We start from the raw sequence: 22,811 nt of genomic DNA on the forward strand, positions 1-22,811 counted from the left end.
CTATTCGTCTATCTCGGAGAACCTGAATTATAATTGCGGAATAGAAGTACAACACAGGAGTTATGAATGATATGTTTTAAAGTATGTATTACGTGGATTCCATTATACTGGACAATTGATATCAACAAATTTTCAATTGACTATTTTTTTTTAGGCCCAACCGACTTAATATTATGTGTTCACTATAAATCGTTTTTAATCCTTGCACTTCGCTTCACTAATTAATATCAAATAAGAAACTGAATACCTGCAAGCGGAGCCCCAGAGCACAGGCAAAAAGGAACAAATGAAAACCAACCTCCACATTTCTCACAAGGTACAGATAGTTTCTAAACAAAATGGTAGGTTAACTAGCTAAACCTCCTCTTTGTATGACAGTTTGTTATAATACTTCTGTTAAATTGACAATTTGCCACGTTGGATAAGCAACCCAAACAGACGTATAAATGAGGTTATGAGACAATAATTGGGATCAAGCACTGACTGAAAACTGTGTAAGCATACATCTCAGACACAACTGAATTCAAATTAAATATACAAACAAGTTCATACCTGGTCAAATAAATATAGCAAAGACAACAACCGAAAGGTGCAGGACCATAATACTAGTAACATATATAAATAATAAAGTACATCAATCGCCGTCTAGCTGTTTCTAGCTCTGTGAATGGGTATATATGACGAATACCCATTCAAAATTTACTATACTCTCAGAGACTATACTAATATCTAAATACGAACTACCGTTGTCATTGGTGGATTCAAAAAGTCCGGCGGAACTAATGACCTATCCAGCTCTTATGTTATATGTGACAGTGAAAAAAGGCAAAGTAGTGCGAATAAATCACATTTGTGTGCCCCACCTACGATAGTAGAGGGGCATTATGTTTTCTGTTCTGTGCGTCCGTTCGTCTGTCTGTTCGCTCTTCCGTCCGCCCGTCCGTCCGTCTGTCCCGCTTCAGGTTAAAGTTTTTGGTCTAGGTAGTTTTTGATGAAGTTGAAGTCCAATCAACTTGAAACTTAGTACACATGTTCCTTATGATATGATCTTTCTAATTTGAAAGCCAAATTAAACTTTTGGCCCCAATTTCACGGTCCACTGAACATAGAAAATGAAAGTGCATGTTTCAGGTTAAAGTTTTTGGTCAAGGTAGTTTTTGATGAAGTTGAAGTCCAATCAACTTGAAACTAAGAACACATGTTCCCTATGATATTATTTTTCTAATTTTAATGCCTAATTATATTTTTTATCCAATTTCAGGGTCCATTGAACATGGAAAATTATAGTGCGAGTGGGGCATCCGTGTACTTTTGACACATTCTTGTTTCTTCGAAAAATGCCTGTCCTAACTTTGACAATGAGTTTAAGTGTTCGATCGAGAGCGTATACAAAGACATTATTAAAACCTGTGGTGTTGAAGGTGGATACTTACCTGGTGGATTGATCACTGAACAAGAAGTTTCTAAATTGATAGGTCAGCTAAAATATAGAAAAGCTGCCGGACATGACAGAGTACAAAACGAGCATTTGCGTCACGGAGGTAGCCCTGTTGTGAAGTGTATAACGGTCTTATGCAATCTCATCGTCAGATTAGGACGTATACCAAAGAACTGGAAACTAGGCCTCCTTGTTCCTATCTTCAAAGGTGGAAATAAGTGCAAAACTTCACCCGATAATTATAGACCAGTTAGTTTACTGTCCTGTGTTTTGAAACTATTTGAAAGTATTATTAAAGCTCGGTTAATTGAATTCGTGTTGTATGACAAGAACATTCCGAATCTCCAACAACAAGGATTTCAAAAGTACCTTAGTTGCTTAACTGCATCGTTTAATTTACATGAAACAATTTATCATAACCTAGAATTATTCAGTAAAATTTTTGTTGCCTTTTTAGACAGTAAGAAAGCTTTTGACACTGTCTGGAGAATTGGTCTTATGTTTAAATTGTATAAAATAGGTGTAACAGGCAAATTATGGTCAGTTATTAATGACTGTCATATTGATACTATGAGTTCAGTAATTGTAAACCAGTGTCAGTCTGAGTTCTTTCCTGTATTACAAGGGGTTAGACAAGGAGGGGTTTTATCTGGTTTATTATATTTAGTATTTATAAACGATATGTTGGTTGATCTTGAAAAATGTAATAAAAAACTGGTATTTATCACATAGCTAGCTGCTCTCCTGCTCTCGCTGACGATATTTCATGTATTGGCACAACTCCGTTGTGTCTCCAGCGTATGTTAGATATATGTGCTGACTATGCCCATAGATGGAGGTTCTGCTTCAACGCGAAAAAGTCCTGCGTTATGCAATTTTCCTTAAACCCACGAGAAGTTCGAGTAACATACGACTGGCATATTGCGAACAGTGTTCTACCGGTAGCTGAAGAATACACTCACTTAGGCATTGCGCTGAATTCCAATTTCAGATCGACAGAAAGAACATCAAATGCATGTAGAAAAGGCAAAAACTCTTATTTTGCGCTCAACGGTGTTTGCGACAAGTCAACACACCCATGCGTTCTACTTAAACTGTTTAAATCTATAGTGTTACCTACTGTTCTGTATGGTTGTGAAATGTGGACTAGTTTAAAGTCAAACGACATTGCTGCGTTGAATCGATTTCAGCACTTTATAGTCAAGCGTATTTTGGACTTGAAAACGTCTACGAGATCAGATATGTGCCAAAGTATACTTGGACTTCATACTATTACCTCGTCTATAGAGACTAAGAAGTTATATTTCTTGCAAAAACTGTGTAGTCGTGATGACAACTTCCTAACGAAGAAAATATTTCTTGTGCGTCTGTTTACCTATTTAATTGACAATGAACGCAATCATCATGGGTTCATTCCTGATATTATGAACATTTTGTATAAATATAGCCTTCATTCCTATATGCTTGACTTTTTTCGAGAGGGAGTTTTTCCGACGAAGCAATCTTGGAAAGATTTAGTGAAAAATACAGTTGACAAAGTACAAACTGACGAATGGACTCGGCGTTTACATAACGATAATAACTTTTCTCGTTTTAGAAGTGTTCACCTGTCGGTTAGGGTTCCAGATTTCTGGAAAAGTTCTAATTCATCCAGAGAAATCGTAAACTCCTATTATATTACAAAACTGCTAACCGACATTCCAAATACCACTGGAGGTACATGTGAATTATGTAACACTCAGTTTTTAGATGTATATGTACATGCATGTTGTAGCTGTAGCGGAACTCATTTAATCAGAGATATGTGGTGGGAGTTTATAATGGAAAAATTTCCATTGCATTTATTTGTGGAACTTTATTCATACGACGATGAAGAGTTATATTGCATTCTCTTGGGGAAGCACGTAACAACAAGCAATATAGACACCGACAGTTTTCATAATCTTTGTCGTGTGCACGTTGCACACTGTGTCGCTGCTTATAGTAGATTACTGAGAACAACGATTAGTTAATGTGCCAGTGCATGAACCGTCGTTAGTGAGAGCAATTTTTGTCAAAATTTTCTTCATTTATATAAATAAGCACAGAACTTTATTTTGTTATGTACATATTGTAATGTTATATTGTGTTATTATCATGTTTTGAAAACTTTTGTAATTTGATCTGTTTAAATATATGATTGTTCATTGAATCTCTTAATAGAGGAAATAAAGATATGAATGAATGAATGGACAATTGATATCAACAAATTTTCAATTGACTATTTTTTTTTAGGCCCAACCGACTTAATATTATGTGTTCACTATAAATCGTTTTTAATCCTTGCACTTCGCTTCACTAATTAATATCAAATAAGAAACTGAATACCTGCAAGCGGAGCCCCAGAGCACAGGCAAAAAGGAACAAATGAAAACCAACCTCCACATTTCTCACAAGGTACAGATAGTTTCTAAACAAAATGGTAGGTTAACTAGCTAAACCTCCTCTTTGTATGACAGTTTGTTATAATACTTCTGTTAAATTGACAATTTGCCACGTTGGATAAGCAACCCAAACAGACGTATAAATGAGGTTATGAGACAATAATTGGGATCAAGCACTGACTGAAAACTGTGTAAGCATACATCTCAGACACAACTGAATTCAAATTAAATATACAAACAAATTCATACCTGGTCAAATAAATATAGCAAAGACAACAACCGAAAGGTGCAGGACCATAATACTAGTAACATATATAAATAATAAAGTACATCAATCGCCGTCTAGCTGTTTCTAGCTCTGTGAATGGGTATATATGACGAATACCCATTCAAAATTTACTATACTCTCAGAGACTATACTAATATCTAAATACGAACTACCGTTGTCATTGGTGGATTCAAAAAGTCCGGCGGAACTAATGACCTATCCAGCTCTTATGTTATATGTGACAGTGAAAAAAGGCAAAGTAGTGCGAATAAATCACATTTGTGTGCCCCACCTACGATAGTAGAGGGGCATTATGTTTTCTGTTCTGTGCGTCCGTTCGTCTGTCTGTTCGCTCTTCCGTCCGTCCGTCCGTCCGTCTGTCCCGCTTCAGGTTAAAGTTTTTGGTCTAGGTAGTTTTTGATGAAGTTGAAGTCCAATCAACTTGAAACTTAGTACACATGTTCCTTATGATATGATCTTTCTAATTTGAAAGCCAAATTAAACTTTTGGCCCCAATTTCACGGTCCACTGAACATAGAAAATGAAAGTGCATGTTTCAGGTTAAAGTTTTTGGTCAAGGTAGTTTTTGATGAAGTTGAAGTCCAATCAACTTGAAACTAAGAACACATGTTCCCTATGATATTATTTTTCTAATTTTAATGCCTAATTATATTTTTTATCCAATTTCATGGTCCATTGAACATGGAAAATTATAGTGCGAGTGGGGCATCCGTGTACTTTTGACACATTCTTGTTTCTTCGAAAAATGCCTGTCCTAAGTCAGGAATGTGATAGTTGTTTTCCATTCGTTAATCTATTGCTTTACAAAGCCTTACGGTTTTTTTTAATTATGTCAGTTTTAACGGACTTACCCTTTTTTAATTTAAGAATCCAATATTTTTTAACTTTCTGAAACACAAAAGGAATTAAATTTGTATATATTTAGTAGATGTCAGGCCTGGAATCTTTTATAAATTAACAGGCAAGTCTGTACTCAGGGTAAATTTTCATGTGGAAATTCAGCCAGTTTTATCCATTTGCTATGATGAAACTGGGTCACAGGGACTCAATGTTTTTTTATCATTTTTTTAGTATTTCCTGTCTATTTGTTAACTCATTTGACGATGACATCGATATTTCTTTGTTTTCTAGCAACAGTGTGCACTGAAATCCCTGTGAACTGGCTTCTGCAAATAATGTCTTTAATGTTATTATATATGTGTGTTTAACTCAGTTATTTTTTGTTGTTGTTACATTTATTTATGTCAAAAGTATAATAATTAATTATTTTACTGATAGGACAATAAAAGAATATAATTATATTATAAATATTTCTTCTTGTCGCTTATTGACGCTTCTTGTCACTAATTATTGGGACCGTCGTTTACAAGCTGGTCCGTATTTGTTGTGTAGTTTAGTATTCTGTGGGAATCGGGAATCGAGGATCAAAACAGAAAAGCAACCTCCCAGGGTCTAGAGTTCTTTCTGTAAGTTTTGCACAAAATGTGAGCGCAACAGCTGTATCTGGCAATTGAGTCCCCTCTTTTCATTTCCCAACTACAGGGAAGAAACTTAATAAGGGTTAAAAAACCTATTAAACCCGAAAGTTTTCTGATAAACAAGTTGAGATAACAAGCACAATAACTGTATAATATAAGTTATATGGTTTGCTAATGACACCCTACGGATCCATATGGGGGGAAGTAAAATTCATAGAGGGTGAGGCCGGATTTCATTCACCCCTATTGTCCGTAGGGGTTAGTAGTTAACCGTATAACGAATTTATAGCACGCTGGACTTTTTCGGCTGCGTTATGTTGAAAAATAAACAATGAAACACAACAACATTAATAGATGGTGTCACCATAAACGCGTCATAAACCCTCAATGATATTTACTAACCCCCTACAGTCTCATAGGGGGTCACCACATGACGGCGTTAAACCAATAACAGCGTGATATTTTACCAGCGGAGCGATAAGTCTTGTTTTTATGCAATGAAAGGTCAGCTATCCATATAATACAAACGAACAGTCAACCTTTTAATTAATAACTGTGTTTGAGTGTAAAATGTTCATAAATTGTAGGTTCAGCAGTATGATACCTTCAAACATCAGATGATGATGCTACGCTGAATACACCAATTAGCAGTCAGAGCTTAGACATAAATAAGTCTGAATCTGCTTTTGACTCGTAGAGGTATAAATTTGTAAGTTTTAGGATTTGTCTCCCTTTAATTCAAGACAAAACAGCTGAGACAAAAAAGGACTTTAATAAGTCAAATATTGTTAAGCAAGAAATAATTGACCAGAATCAAAAAGTTGCAATTATCGACTTCTACAAGTCGATAAGTGATCAAAATTGGTTAACTTCAAGACCCACGCATATTTATAAGGAGGTCATGCATCTAAATCAAATAATGACAACATTGCTTTGTCTTCTAAAGAAAAATATGAATGAGGGTCTAAAAAATCAGAGATAATGCATATGTTAATTAACCTTACAATGCAACCACCTGGAACCACACTTACTGAGGTAAAACAACTGTTTTTAGTAAGGATGTTCAATTAGACAATTAAATAAAGATAGCTCAAGTCCTTGTGAACTCTCAGACAGGTTTTTGCTGTCATAGGTGGTGTAGTTTGGCCACCAAGTGTTATTAAGTTTTTTCATCAACATAAATAGACCTAAACAAGTCTGTCATTTTCTGACTTAGATAAGTCTAAAATTAAAAACAATTTTTTTATAATAAATACATGTTTTGACTTCTTTAAGTCGAAAACAAAAATCGACTTGTTTATGTCTGAGCTCTGACTGATTAGAGCTCAACTTCCAAGCAAGGACGGAGGCTCATAAATTTGACAAATTTTGGAGAGCCTACAACCTTGCTCCAGAAGTTGCTTATTGCTATTTGTCCACCATTACTGGACATCACACAAGTTACCATAAAATTTTGATGTCATAATACAAAATATCTGACGAAACAATGTAAAAGTGATTGTTGTATGACATCAAAAGTTCAAGCGAGACAGATCCCCAGTCAACTGGGAATAGAGATAAGGTGTATAGTCAATAAGAATGATATGAAATAGGTTTTTACATAAATGTTCACAGGTTAAGATTGAACAATATAATTTAACCACTGTCCGAGGCTGGGGAGGGTTTGGCGCTAGCAGTCTTGTTTAACCTGACTACTTCTATATCTATATGTGCCTGTCCCAAATAAGTCAGGAGCCTGAAGTTCATTGAGAATACATGTTCAATTGCCCTGATTCATCCTTACTGTGAGAACATGTACCTGTTTGCCCTGAATCATGCTTGCTCTGAGAACATGTACCTGTTTGCCCTGATTCATGCTTGCCCTGAGAACATGAACATGATTGCCCTGATTCCTGCTTGCTCTGAGAACATGTTCCTGTTTGCCCTGATTCATGCTTGCCCTGAGAATATGTACATGTACCTGATTGCACTGATTCATGCTTGCTCTGAGAACATGTATCTGTTTGCCCTGATTCATGCTTGCTCTGAGAACATGTACCTGATTGCCCTGATTCATGCTTGCTCTGAGAACTTGTACCTGTTTGCCCTGATTCATGCTTGCTCTGAGAACATGTACCTGATTGCCCTGATTCATGCTTGCTCTCAGAACATGTACCTGTTTGCCCTGATTCATGCTTGCTCTGAGAACATGTACCTGACTGCCCTGATTCATGCTTGCTCTGAAAACATGTACCTGTTTGGCCTGATTCATGCTTGCCCTGAGAACATGTACCTGTTTTCCCTGATTCATGCTTGCTCTGAGAACATGTACCTGACTGCCCTGATTCATGCTTGCTCTGAGAACATGTATCTGATTGCCCTGATTCATGCTTGCTCTGAGAACATGTACCTGTTTGCCCTGATTCATTCTTGCTCTGAGACCATGTACCTGATTGCCCTGATTCATGCTTGCTCTCAGAACATGTACCTGTTTGCCCTGATTCATGCTTGCCCTGAGAAAACGTACCTGTTTGGCCTGATTCATGCTTGCCCTAAGAACATGTACCTGTTTGCCCCTGATTCATGCTTGCTCTTAGAACATGTACCTGATTGCCCTGATTCATGCTTGCTCTCAGAACATGTACCTGTTTGCCCTGATTCATGCTTGCCCTGAGAAAACGTACCTGTTTGGCCTGATTCATGCTTGCCCTAAGAACATGTACCTGTTTGCCCCTGATTCATGCTTGCTCTTAGAACATGTACCTTTTTGGCCTGATTCATGCTTGCCCTCATGAGAACGTGTACTTGTTTGCCCTGATTTGTGCTTGCTCTAAGAACATGTACCTGTTTGCCCAGTATTACCTTTTTACCTAGGGTTCATTTGCCCTTATTTTTATTTTTTTCATGTTACATGATATTTATTATTTGAACAGATTATGTTAAAGTTTGTTGTATAATTTGCCTGTATTAAAGTGAAGAAAATAATTATTTCATTTTTATCTACCTGCCTCAAAGGGCCAAGTGAGCTTTTCTCATCACTTGGCATCCGTCCTCATCGTCGTCTGTTGTTAACTTTTACAAAAATCTTCTCCTCTGAAACTGCTGGGCCAAATTTAACCACACTTGGCCACAATTATCATTGGGGTATCTAGTTTATTAAGTGTGTCCGGTGACCTGCCAAACCATCCAAGATCGCTGCCATGGCTAAAAATAGAACATAGGGGTAAAATGCATACTTTGGCTTATAATCATGATAATAATAACTCTGAAACCAAAGCATTTAGAGCAAATCTAACATGGGTAAAATTGTTTATCAAGTCAACATCTATCTGCCCTGAAATTTGTAGATGAATAGGACAACTGGTTGTTGGGTAAGTGCCTCTGAATTGGTAGTTTTAAGGAAATTTTGCTGTTTTCTGTTATTATCTTGAATATTATTATAGATAGAGATAAACTGTAAACAGCAATAATGTTCAGAAAAGTAAGATCTACAAATAAGTCAACATGACCAAAATGGTCAGTTGACCCCTGAAGGAGTGATTGCCCTTTATAGTCAATTTTTAACAATTTTTTGTAAATTTTTGTAATGTTTTACAAAAATCTTCTCCTCTGAATATACTAGAACAAATTAAACCAAACTTGTCCACAATCATCATTAGAGTATCTAGTTTAAAAATGTGTCCGATGACACAGCCCGTGAACCAAGATGGCTGACATGGTTAAAAATAGTACATCTGTTAAAATGCAGTTTTTGGCTCATATCTCATGACCAAAGCATTTAGAGAAAATCTGCTGTAGATAAATTTGTTCATTAGGCTAAAATCTATTTGCCCTGAAATTTTCAGACCCATCGGGGAACTTGTTGTTGGGCTGCTGCCCCTAAATTGGTAGTTTTAAGAAAATTTTGCAGCTTTTGCTTATCTTGAATATTATTATAGATAGAGATAAACTGTAAGTAGCAATAATGTACAGGAAAGTAAGTGCTACAAATAAGTAAACTTGACCAAAATGGTCAATTGACTCCTTCAGGACTTATAGTCCTTTATAGTCAATATTTAAGAATTTTCATAAATTTTGTAAATAAGGCCCTTTTTGGCCCAAAAATTACTGAAAATTTAAAAGTTATCTTTCATATTCTTAAATAACTCAAAACTTGACTAAGGTTTAAAGTACTAAGAAAAATAAAACAAATTTGACATCAAACAAGTTATCATGGCAACAAATCAAGACTTAATTTGCATATTTTGTTAAATGTCGTGATTTTCTTTGTTTTTTCCTATAATTTTAAGTATATTTTAGATGGAAAAAATATGTGCGCACCCAAGAAACAACTTTATATTTGGTGAGATTATTCCAATGGTTATAATAAAGCCTCTGTTAGATTATTTTGTTGTTTCTCGGCTGCGCAGGATGTTTCCACAAATAGCATGAATAGTACACATTATGACGTAATTGTGATGTCATCAGATAAAAATCTTTATGTTTTTCTTTTATATTTCTTTGACCTATGAATTTCTACACATTATGTTCCAATTTGAAATAGTTTAAACATTTTATTTCATTTGGCCAAAACTAGGTCTTAACATGCTTAAGGTCTTAACATGCTTAATGCCCCTACTCCTTTTTGTAAATTTTTCCAAAATATTTTCCACTTTCACTTCTGGGCCAATTTTATCATAGATAGAGATAATTGTAAGCAGCAAGATTGTTCAATAAAGTAAGATCAACAAACACATCACCATCACCAAAACACAATTTTATCATGAATCCATCTGTGTCCTTTGTTTAATTTGTACATAGACCAAGGTGAGCGACACAGGCTCTTTAGAGCCTCTAGTTTAAGCACACGCTGTACCCTTGTTTATCTGTCTGTAAGTCCCAAAATTGTTTTCTGTTCTATAACTTTATTTTGTCTCAACCAAAGTTATGAAACTTAAACACAATGCTTATTTCCACAAAACACAGGTCAAGTTCAAATTTGGTGGGATCACAATTGTAATTAGGTATGGAACTCCTGTTGTACTTTGGTACAGAGCTCATATTGAACTTTGGTATGAAACTCATGTTTTATACATTTGTATATATAAATTTGGTATGGAACTCATGTTGTAATTTGGTATTGTACTGGTTAATTGTACTTTTATTACAGAACCAAAGACAATGAAACCAAGGAAGAAACAAAGAATAAGAAAGAAAGACCAGATGAAAGATAAAATTGATGTTCCAACAGAAATGGAAAATGATATTGTGAATGATGAAGTGACTTTCAAAATTGTTGAGAAAGAGATTTCCTATCATCCAAATGTTAAGCATGCAGACCTGGATTATGTGTCTACCCTGTCTTTGGAGGTTTTATGTAATATCATGAGATACCTCCACCTACGTGATTTTCTCAAACTCGATCATCTGAGTAGAAAACTCCACAATGCTGTTACTATGCATCTGCGAGTAAAAAAAAACTTAGATTTTTCTGAAGGGGAGTTAATAAGTTGGATGAGTGATCGCTTGTCTGATTCTTCCCTCCTTCATTTGTTTAATCGTTGTCATGACCTGCAATACATTTATGGATTTCATCCGCCATATCTCTCTAAAAGACGGCAGCGTGGAACAAAGAAGCTGAGTATACCTGGAATTATTGAATCATTGTCAGTATTAACTCATCTGAAAGGTGTAGAGGTCTCTGACACACTCGTATTAGGAACTTTATTCACTTATTTTGCACATGTTGAGGTTCTTGGAACATTTCGTAACAGAGACGGGTGTTTCCCCATTGATGATTTCAATGTTCTTCGCATCCCTGAAAATCCCAGAATAACTTCTATGCATTTAATAGGGATAGTTATTCCAAAGTTACCACCCTTGATACATTTGAAACATCTACAGTTACGATATGTACATTTCATTAATCCACAACCATTTAAAGACTTTGCAGTACCTAGCTTAAAGAGTTTTGTTATGGCTAACTGTGCAGGACCTACAAATGTCCTGAAGTATGTTCCACTGATAGCTGGACTGGCTTCTGCTAGGAGCTTACAGCGGATGGAACTTATCAGAGTCCCTTTTCTGGGTAAGTTTATTGGACTTGCATCTGCTAGGAGCTTACAGCGGATGGAACTTATCAGAGTCATTTTTCTGGTTAAGTTTATTGAAATGGCATCTGCTAGGAGCTTTCAGCGGATGGAACTAATCAGGGTTCCTTTTCTGGGTAAGATTATTGAACTGGCATCTGCTAGGAGCTTACAGAGGATGGAACTTATCCGAGTTCCTTTTCTGGGTAAGTTTATTCATGACACAAAATATCTGGACGTTAATAATAACCAATCAATCAATCATGACATAAAATACGACCAATTGTACATGTCAGATGAACATTTTCTGAAACTCTCTAAAATACAAGTCTTGACCAGTTCTTAAGTTTGGTTCTGTGCAAACAAGGGACAAAAGATACCAGAGGGCCACTCAAACTCATAGATTGAAAACAAACTGACAACACCATGGCTAAAAAAGAATCCAGACTAACAACAGAACACAAGACACAGAAACCTAAAGACCAAGCAGATGAACGCCACCAACAACAGGGGTGATGTCAGGTGCTCTGGAAGGATAAGCAATGTTCACTCTTATCGCTATTTTGCGCATTTTTCTTTTGTAATTTTTTTTTTTGATAATTTTCATATCAAGCTTCTCGTCTGAGATGGAAAAAATATCGCTAGAAACTAAGCAGGCACGTGCATTGCTAACGAAATTGACATTGAAATTGACAACGTTGTCATAGGTAAAATAGCGATAAACAGATTATCATTGGTCATCTCAACTCGATTGCTTTTCTCACTTTTGCTGTACCAGCTCAAGCGAGAAAAACTATCTCGTTGAGATGATCAACCATAATCTATAAATACGTGTCATACCTTCAGATCTTTACTGATAAGCCACAATAAATAGTTATTCTGTAGCAGAAAAAAATACTGAATAAAATACATGCATGGCATTTAAATTGCTTAAGTTTGATTGTAGTTTTTTCTTCATTTTAGGTGGATTATTACACCATGTTATACATGATGGAGGAGCTAGTTTGAGGGGTCACAGATTTAAAAACATGCAGACCATGAAGTTTGGAGCTTGTAAACATGTAATTGGTATGGATATAGGCTTCCTGGCTATAGCATCTGCAGAAAGGTATGTTGGCTGTACATATGAATCCACACATAGTCCTTTCAAGATTATTGATAATACTGGTTAATCATAGAATTAAATAATTGACATACTGCAGATTCATCTATTTTCATTGCTACCAATTGTTTTGGTTTGAGACAAATTTGCATAGTCGTGGATATTTAATTTCATAGTTACGACATAGTCCACATACATTCTTTAGAAAATTTGTAATTTGTTGAACATTTAAATTTGTGGTTCCCCTTGTATCCATGAAATCCACGAAAATTGGTATGTAACTAATATTAATGAAAACACAGTATTGTTTGTTATTTTTGTAAGATAGCCCTTCACAGTTAGAGAATGAAATTAAAATTGAACCATAAAATGTTTAATCATCTTCTAATCCTGGCATTTTAATACATTAAGCCAACTGTTTGTGTTGTACATGTGCATGTAATTAATCGTTATCTTCAATAGATTTATTTATGACTCACAGAGTTCAAATTTGGGCAGTGATTGCCCTACTGTTCTATGCACCTTAAAAGTTTGGAAAAATATATTGCTTTTGTTCCCTCACACCCAGTGGCATCAAATGCTCTCAAAAAATATTCTATGTATTATAATCAAGGTTGAGCGTGCAGACCAATTATTTTATTTCCTTCTTTTCATGTCCTCATTGTAATGTTAAATTAAAATGTTATTTTTATATCAACAGTTTAGAGGAGATGTATCTTCAGCCATCCCTAACAAAGGACAGTCTGTTCATAGCTTTAAAGACAGCATTTGTACAGTTTCCAGTATTTGACAGACTCTACCTTGGCTACACTGAACCTTTTCAAGAATCAGGTAAATTAAAATGGCTGATATTGTTTTACATCTCCTACTTTTGCATTAAGATTGTATTTATATTATTTTATAGACTAAATTTATAAGTTCAGTGTATGTTTACTTGTTTTTTGTTCAAATGTGTCTTTTAATTGAGTTATATAAAAAAAGAAGATGTGGTATGATTGCCAATGAGACAACTATCCACAAAAGACCAAAATGACACAGACATTAACAACTATAGGTTTAAATTATTGCAATTGATTGTGTGTCTTTCTATATTGTGATGTTAGACTATTATTTTAGGTTAGGGTTATGGATGTCTGTTAAAATATCTAAACCTGCTGGATCCTGTTCACTGGTTGTTTTTTGTTGATTTGGTTCATTGGTGTTTTAAGCTCACCTGGCCAAAAAGCTTAAGGCCAAGTGAGCTTTTCTCATCACTTGGCATCTGTGGTCCGTCAACCAAACTTGGCCACAATCATCTTTAGGGGTATTTAGTTCAAAAAATTTGTCCGATGACCCGCCTGTCAATCAACATGGCCGACTTGGCTAAAAATAAAAACTGATACCAGGTGAGTGACACAGGCTCCTTGGAGCCTCTATTTTGTTGTTTTTGGAAAATGACGCAGTCATTGTTCCATAACTGCCGACCTGAACTTCATTACATTTCTCTCCCTACCGCGCTTGGTTTCGTATTTCCTATTTTCCATACAAACTGGAATCTGCTTGTGTTATCATTATGCATCATTGTGTAGTATTAAATCAGCCAGGACCCAGTTTACACTGGTTTTTGCTTGTATTACACTACACTCGAACAAAGTGTTGTAGTTTGACGGGAACCAGTTTTAGAATTTGTAAACTACAAAACGTAATCGGTTATTGTTCATTCCGTTTTGGTGTTTCATACCGACTTATATGGTTTGAATAAGCTTGAGACCCTTCAAACATTAATGTGATAGGTATATTAAAGATTGTTTTACAAAAGGATTGAACTGTTTTACTTTCAAAGTCGTACTATAGGGATATCTGTCATATACGGATTTCCACTCTCACCGGTTAATTTCTTCTTTTACACGTGCTTTGGAAACTTCCTGTTTAATCGCAAGTTTTAAAATTGTTTTTGAGTGAATTAAACTTATTTTAACAATCATGAAGCGTTCCAGAATCATTTTAAAGCAGTTTCTTCTTCTCTTTGATGATGGAAAATAGGTTTTCTCAAGAAAATACCGCAAACGATCGCAGAGGAATTGAAACGTACAAGTCAAGTCGGCACCTGGTTAAATTGGCATCTAGTCAAATCGGCACCTATTCGACGTCAATTCGGCATCCAATAATATTTGTTAAAATATTTTCTATTCAATTAATTAATTACTGTTACCAAGTACATAGTGAATATGTTGTTGTGTATTTTGGTAAACCACGAAACGAAAGTGAATATGTAGTGTATAAAGGTAAACAACGAAGCCCTTACCAAAGCTGTTGTTTTAACAATTAGACAATTTGTGTAATTGTAAAAACAAGTCAATTATTAAAATAAAATGGAAAACTATGAGTCCCTTTCAATAAATCAAACTTTCATGCCAAATAATTAGCAAATTTAAGGTGTTTGTTTTTCAGTAAAGTTTAAACAGCATTAAACCAACAATCCTGTAAAATGCTCAACTGGTTAAAATAATGCAGAAAAATACACAATATCTCATGTATTAGTCCAAATAATTATGACGTCTGGCAAGGCTATTTTATTATTTTTCTGGGACGCCTTCCTACGACGTTCGTAGGAAGGCGTCCCAGAAAAAAAATTAACATAGTCTTGCGGTCATAGGAAGGTGTTCCAGAATAAAATTTAAAAAGCCTTGCCAGACGTAATAATTATTTGGACTACTCATATATATATATATATCATTAAAAATACACCAAAAAAGTCATTAGTTGAGAAAAATAAATATATACAAAATGTACATGAACACCCAAAAATGTGAAAGTTAGTATTTAACTCTTTTTGCTTAAATACTGAAAAAAATTCTGGCAACCCCTTTCTTATTTTTACCCTATTGGTTAAAATACTGTTAAAAATATATATTTAACATGGGTGACGAATTGACTATATCAGATATAGATTTTAACCAGGTGCTGATTTGTCCAGGTGCCAATTTAACTAGGTGCCAGTTTGACTAGAATTCTTTGACAAATATGTGAAACTATCTGAGTTTCATTAGACCTTTGATAGCAGTAACAAAAAGATTATTTACTTAATATTTTGTGGGAGAAGGGGGTTCAGACTGTGTGGTATCAGGTCTGTTTGTGCCCAATACATTTTCGCACCCTACACGTTCGCACATTCACACTCTACTCATTCGCGCCCAATTTTAATTCAAATTCAAGTTGAATAATTGGAAAATCATGGTTGTTGTTTTAAATTGCTTTGGTGTAAATACTGAATGTATTTATAGCTTGGTATGAGTAAAACATTGAAGATTTTAAAGGAAAAAACACAAAAGATAATTGTTTTTAACAGCTTGGTCCCATTGATCTGAAACAACGAAACAATAAAACATAGAAACCAAAATATAGCAATCCACTAATATAACCAAAACATGATAAAATTTATTCAACATGCAGAAACAAACATAGTCAGAATCTCACTTCATTTTGAAACAAGTCAATGAAACAAGTTATAGCAATACACTAACCAAAACATGATCAAGAGTTATTCAACACAAAATAAAACGTTGACAAAATACCACTTTATTTAGAAAGGATTATTATTATTTTTAGCAATACCTTATCCAAAACATGATTAAGATTTATTCAACACAAAACAAAAATTGCTGTCTCACTTTATTTTGAGACAATGACAACAATTATACTTATAAGAAAACACTTGCTTACAGAGTTATTAAACACAAAACCAATTAAGATTGGGTGTGAACATGTAGGGTGTGAAAGTGAAAGGGGTGAAAATGAGTGGGCGCAAACGTGAATGGAAGCGAACGGACCCAGATTCAGACTATGTACCAGTGAGAAATATACAAGCCTTTCTACGGTATTTATTTGTACAATTCAGCTAGTCTTGACCTATTCATTTGTCTTAAAAAAAACAGCCAGTTGTCACCTTCACTTCACACACGCACACATATACGAATATCAATTATATGCTCACGATACATGTTGCATTGTTAAACTAATTACAGTATGTGAAAATCAAGACTTGCATAAAAACTATCCCAATATTAGAGACAGTGGCGTCATTTTTCTTCAGAGCTTTCAGCTCTTTGATTTAAACTTGACTGTTGGTTTTCTTGTTTGATAGTTTTGCACTAGTCATGTTGGGGCCCTTTATAGCTTGCTGTTTTGTTTGAGCCAAGGGTCTGTGTTGAAGACTGTACTTTCACCTAAAATGGTTTACTTTTGAAAATTGTGACTTGGTTGGGAGTTGTCTCACTGGCACTTATACCACATCTTCCTATATCTATTATGGTATGATCGGGCTAATATCCTGGCCTGGAAATGAAACACCTTGCATAAGAAATGCTGATAATGAACATAAAAAGCAATAAGGTTAATAATTTTCGCTGAGCAAAGCTGGGTAAACATACAGGCATGCATATAGCAACAGATGAAACTGAACATTCAATCTAAAAAAAACAAACCTGACTAACATACATGTATTGCTCCGTGTTGAAGGCCGTACTTTAACCTATAATGGTTTACTTTTTAAATGGTTACTTGGATGGAGAGTTGTCTTATTGGCACTCACACCACATCTTCCTATATCTATGTATTTTTATGCCCCACCTACGATAGTAATGAGGTATTATGTTTTCTGGTGTGTGCATCCGTCTGTCTGTTCGTTCTTTCGTCCATCCTTCTGTTCGTCCCGCTTCAGGTTAAAGTTTTTGGTCAAGGAAGTTTTTGATGAAGTTGAAGTCCAATCAACTTGAAACTTAGTATACATGTTCCCTATATAGCTATGATCATGATGATATTATTTTAATGCTTTATTCGAGTTTTTACCCCGATTTCATGGTCCACTTAACATTGAAAATGATAGTGTGAGTGGGACATCCATGTACTATGGACACATTCTTGTTTTCAGGTAACTGGACTAATCAAGACCTGGTAATTGAATGTCTAGACTTTATAACAATTGTGATGTACTTTTTCTTCAGGTAACTGGACTAATCAAGACCTGGTAATTAAGTCTCCCAAACAAAGTTTGGAGACTTATTGTTTTTGCTCAGTTCTTATTATTTTTATTATGTCACCCGATCGACAATGTCGGGTGACATATTGCTTTTCCTCTGTTTCTTTTTCTGTATAATTATTATTCTTCCACCTATTTTGTCTGGCAGTTTTCTTGGAGCCAATGGAACCAATCTTAATGATAGTTAACTATATTGAGGAACACCAAATTTCGGGTTGCAGTAGGTCTAAAGACAATAAAAAATGGCTGCCGTTACCATGGAAACGGAACAATTGTGAAAAATTGCAGTTTTTGGTTTTAATGAATTATTTGGAGTTGCTTTAACTTTGAATCATTATATTTTGATACAATGTAGGTCCTGGGGCATATACTGGTTTTGGATGATTTTGGCAATCATTGGAACTATCATGTTGCCATGGAAACTACACCAAAAATTTCCAAAATATCAAAAAGCTCCTAATTGAATAAAACTCCACAGTAACGATGAGCAACATTGGTAGATGTTGAATTTGGCGTTGGAATTTTGAAAATGTCTGCCGTTACCATGGAAACAAGTCAAAAATTGTCAAAATGATTCAAAAACCTTAAAGTGGCATTTACTTTCTTAAAATGGTAGGTCAAATCCAATGTAACTTTGATGGTATGTTCCCTCCCATGTTCCAATGTGGTATCTGCCATTAGAAATTTGGAATGATATCTGTTACAATAGAAACCAGCCAAAATGTCAAAAATTTCAAAAAATTTCAAAATGCTCAAAAATTGATGAAACTTAATATGATTGTACACTGACAAGTCTCAATGAGACTTTTGAAGTTGGAATTTCCAAAATGGCCACCGTTGCCATGGAAACTGGGGAAATCTCAAATATTTTCAAAATGCTCCAAACTTTATGAAACTTAATAATATTGTTAACTTGCATGTATAGATGAGACTTTTGACTTTGGAATTTTCAAAATGGCTGCCGTTGCCATGGAAACAGCAAACATGTGAAATTTTCTAAAAAGCTCTCAATGTACTGAAAATTTTCAGAAAGATGTATTGCAATGCATATATGTGCATTCACTGTTAAACAATTTTGAAATGGCTGCCGGTTTTACTATAGAACCCTATGGGATTTTATTTTCAATTTTTTTTAAATGAATATAACTTGAAAACTATAAGTGATAGATACATACAGTCTTCAGAAATGATTATAGGACAATAAAATAAATCACATGAAATATAGGGGGATGCCCTGGGGGGTCATCCCCACCCCCTTCAATTTGAGAATATGCTATTATCTTGTAAACGGTCCAGATTCCCACCCCTTTAGGCTTAACCATATATATTCTTGTAGGGGACAATAAAACAAATCAAATGAAATAAAAGGGAAGTCCCTGGGGGGTCACCCCACCCCCTCTTGTTGGAAAACTTTTTAACGGTCGAGATCCCCACCCCTAAACCATATATATTCTTGTAGGGGACAATAAAACAAATCAAATGAAATAAAAGGGAAGTCCCTAGGGGGTCACTCCACCCCCTCTTGTTTGAAAACTTGTGAACAGTCCAGATCCCCACCCCTAAACCATTTATATTCTTGTATGGGACAATGAAACAAATCACATGTAATTAAATGGAAGTTCCTGGGGGTCACCCCTACCCCGTTCAATTTGAGAATGTACTATTATCTTGTAAACGGTCCAGATCCCCACCCCTAAACCATATATATTCTTTGTAGGGGACAATAAAACAAATCAAATGAAATAAAAGGGAAGTCCCTAGGGGGTCACCCCAACCCCTCTTGTTTGAAAACTTGAAAACGGTCCAGATCCCCACTCCTGAACCATATATATTCTTGTATGGGACAATAAAGCAAATCACATGAAATAAGATGGAAGTTCCTGGGGGTCACCCCCACCCCGTTCAATTTGAGAATGTACTATTATCTTGTAAACGGTCCAGATCCCCACCCCTAAACCATATATTATCTTGTAGGGGACAATATAACAAATCAAATGAACATGGGACCATATGAATGGGGAGTTATCAGAGCTTTGTTTGGGAGACTTCGTAACAGCATCCTGTTACAATTACTTCTTGTTGAAAGTCTAACTGTGTAACAAATTGCCATGTACTTTTTTCTTCAGGTAACTGGACTAATCAAGACCTGGTAATTGAAAGTCTAACTATGTAACAAATTGCCATGTACTTTTTCTTCAGGTAACTGGACTAATCAAGACCTGGTAATTGAAAGTCTAACTATGTAACAAATTGCCATGTACTTTTTTCTTCAGGTAACTGGACTAATCAAGACCTGGTAATTGAAAGTCTAACTATGTAACAAATTGCCATGTACTTTTTTCTTCAGGTAACTGGACTAATCAAGACCTGGTAATTGAAAGTCTAACTATGTAACAAATTGCCATGTACTTTTTCTTCAGGTAACTGGACTAATCAAGACCTTGTAATTGAAGGTCTAAACTATGTAACAAATTGCCATGTACTTTTTTCTTCAGGTAACTGGACTAATCAAGACCTTGTTCTTGAATGTCTAAACTTTGTAACAAATTGCCATGTACATTTTTCCTCAGGTAACTGGACTAATCAAGACCTTGTTATTGAATGTGTAAACTTTGTAACAAATTGCCATGTACTTTTTTCTTCAGGTAACTGGACTAACCAAGACCTGGTTATTGAAGGTCTAAACTTTGTAACAAATTGCCATGTACTTTTTTCTTCAGGTAACTGGACTAATCAAGACCTTGTTATTGAATGTGTAAACTTTGTAACAAATTGCCATGTACATTTTTCCTCAGGTAACTGGACTAATCAAGACCTTGTTATTGAAGGTCTAAACTTTGTAACAAATTGCCATGTACTTTTTTCTTCAGGTAACTGGACTAATCAAAACCTTGTAATTGAAAGTCTAACTATGTAACAAATTGCCATGTACTTTTTTCTTCAGGTAACTGGACTAATCAAGACCTTGTAATTGAAAGTCTAGACTATGTAACAAATTGCCATGTACATTTTTCTTCAGGTAACTGGACTAATCAAGACCTTGTAATTGAAAGTCTAGACTATGTAACAAATTGCCATGTACTTTTTTCTTCAGGTAACTGGACTAATCAAGACCTGGTAATTGAAAGTCTAGACTATGTAACAAATTGCCATGTACTTTTTTCTTCAGGTAACTGGACTAATCAAGACCTTGTTATTGAATGTGTAAACTTTGTAACAAATTGCCATGTACTTTTTTCTTCAGGTAACTGGACTAATCAAGACCTGGTTATTGAAGGTCTAAACTTTGTAACAAATTGCCATGTACTTTTTTCTTCAGGTAACTGGACTAATCAAGACCTTGTTATTGAAGGTCTAAACTTTGTAACAAATTGCCATGTACATTTTTCTTCAGGTAACTGGACTAATCAAGACCTGGTTATTGAAGGTCTAAACTTTGTAACAAATTGCCATGTACTTTTTTCTTCAGGTAACTGGACTAATCAAGACCTGGTAATTGAAGGTCTAGACTATGTAACAAATTGTCATGTACTTTTTTCTTCAGGTAACTGGACTAATCAAGACCTTGTAATTGAAAGTCTAACTATGTAACAAATTGCCATGTACATTTTTCTTCAGGTAACTGGACTAATCAAGACCTGGTAATTGAAGGACTAGACAGTGTCATAGAATCACCCTCTACCATAACAGATGTTGGAATGAAGGCAGTAGGAGAATGCTTTCCTACACTCAGATATCTAGAACTTTACAACAGCCCTCACATACATAAACCAACTGATTGGTTTTCACCTGGTTAGAATTAACTAACAACAGAATAGTTTATTGCCTAAAAGCAAAAAAATAAATATAAATTCAAATAACATAACCATTTCAAGTTCTTTGACTCGATTATTGTGTGTCAGGAACCTATTCGTCCAATATTTAATTACAATCCAAATTCAGACCTGTATCAAGTGCAAATGTTGTGTCCATTTTTGCCCCAACTGTTCATGGTTAGACCTCTGCGGTCATATCCAGCTGCACTCAGTGATGCAATTTATTAGTTTTGTGGCATTCTAAAAGTGTCTAAGGTTATTGGTTTCAAACTTTTAACTGATAAATTAGCATTTCCAATACAACAACTACTCCAAAAAATAGAGAAAAAAATGTGAGTAAAACTGGAAAGTTTGTATTTCTTAAAAAAAAAATGGTTGTGTAATGTAATCCTATGTAAAAGTTAACTGCAAATATTGTCCCTTTTAGTCTTCTTTTAACCTAAAAGGTTTTATTCAAATAGAAGTTTTCTTAACAGATAGGGAGAATATATGTGGAGTATAAGGTTTTAAATTGAATTATTGTTTTCTTCTCTATTGAGGATAAAAAGTTTATACATGATCCTAGGGAACATATGTATTACCATGTATCATGAAAACTTAAATGTCAAATACTTTTTACCACATTGTAGTTATCATACTTTGAAATTTCAAGAAAAAGAGTTTTTTGATAGCCTTTATATCAGACATCAAGCTGATTAATTTCAAATGAGTTATAAAAAATTATCCTCATGATGAACAACAATATAATTTTAAATTTATTGTTATTTAGATGCCAATGCCTGGGATTGTCTACGTGAGCTGGTATTAAGACGGTGTCATTCTATCAAATTAGAAGAGTTTTGTGCGTTCATACCTTCACTTCCCGTGATAGAGGCCATACACTTAGAACTGATGTTTAGGGAACCCCCTAAAGGATGCTCTAGGTAATTGTATATAGTCTTTGGTATGAAGACAAAGGGTATTATTGCATTGATCAATTTAATGCTTGTAAAACAGATAGAAACATGCAGTTTATTTATCAATCACAAAGCCAGAAAATGCATTGTCTCTTTTAAAAAAAAAATTCAGTTCTGATTTATACTATAAATGATTCTTTTAAAGTTATTTGAGTCAAGGATTTGAATAGTAAGACTTGCTATACAAATCTGTGATTTAGTTATATACCTTTGATTAAGCACAGTGGTAAACCAGACAGAAACATA

At 34.9% G+C, this 22,811-nt stretch overlaps 1 protein-coding gene across 4 annotated transcripts in view; it reads left to right on the top strand.

The window, feature by feature from the left end:
- Positions 1 to 5,553: 5,553 nt before the first annotated feature.
- The window catches only part of LOC134708526 (F-box only protein 38-like), a 32,011-nt gene continuing 14,753 nt past the window's right edge, over positions 5,554 to 22,811 (top strand). For 2 of the 4 annotated variants that reach the window (XM_063569145.1, XM_063569144.1), the window contains exons 1-6: positions 5,554 to 5,616; positions 10,757 to 11,674; positions 12,639 to 12,783; positions 13,478 to 13,608; positions 21,413 to 21,586; positions 22,379 to 22,532. In XM_063569145.1, the coding sequence (XP_063425215.1) occupies positions 10,768 to 11,674; positions 12,639 to 12,783; positions 13,478 to 13,608; positions 21,413 to 21,586; positions 22,379 to 22,532 (1,511 nt within the window). In that variant the 5' untranslated portion in view covers positions 5,554 to 5,616; positions 10,757 to 10,767. Of the gene's footprint in view, positions 5,617 to 10,756; positions 11,675 to 11,765; positions 11,813 to 12,638; positions 12,784 to 13,477; positions 13,609 to 21,038; positions 21,072 to 21,412; positions 21,587 to 22,378; positions 22,533 to 22,811 lie in introns of those variants that run through there. The other 2 variants (XM_063569146.1, XM_063569147.1) reach the window with 2 other exon arrangements.

Source organism: Mytilus trossulus, chromosome 2 (genome assembly GCF_036588685.1).
Source record: "Mytilus trossulus isolate FHL-02 chromosome 2, PNRI_Mtr1.1.1.hap1, whole genome shotgun sequence".
In the NCBI taxonomy this organism is placed as follows: Eukaryota; Metazoa; Mollusca; class Bivalvia; order Mytilida; family Mytilidae; genus Mytilus; species Mytilus trossulus.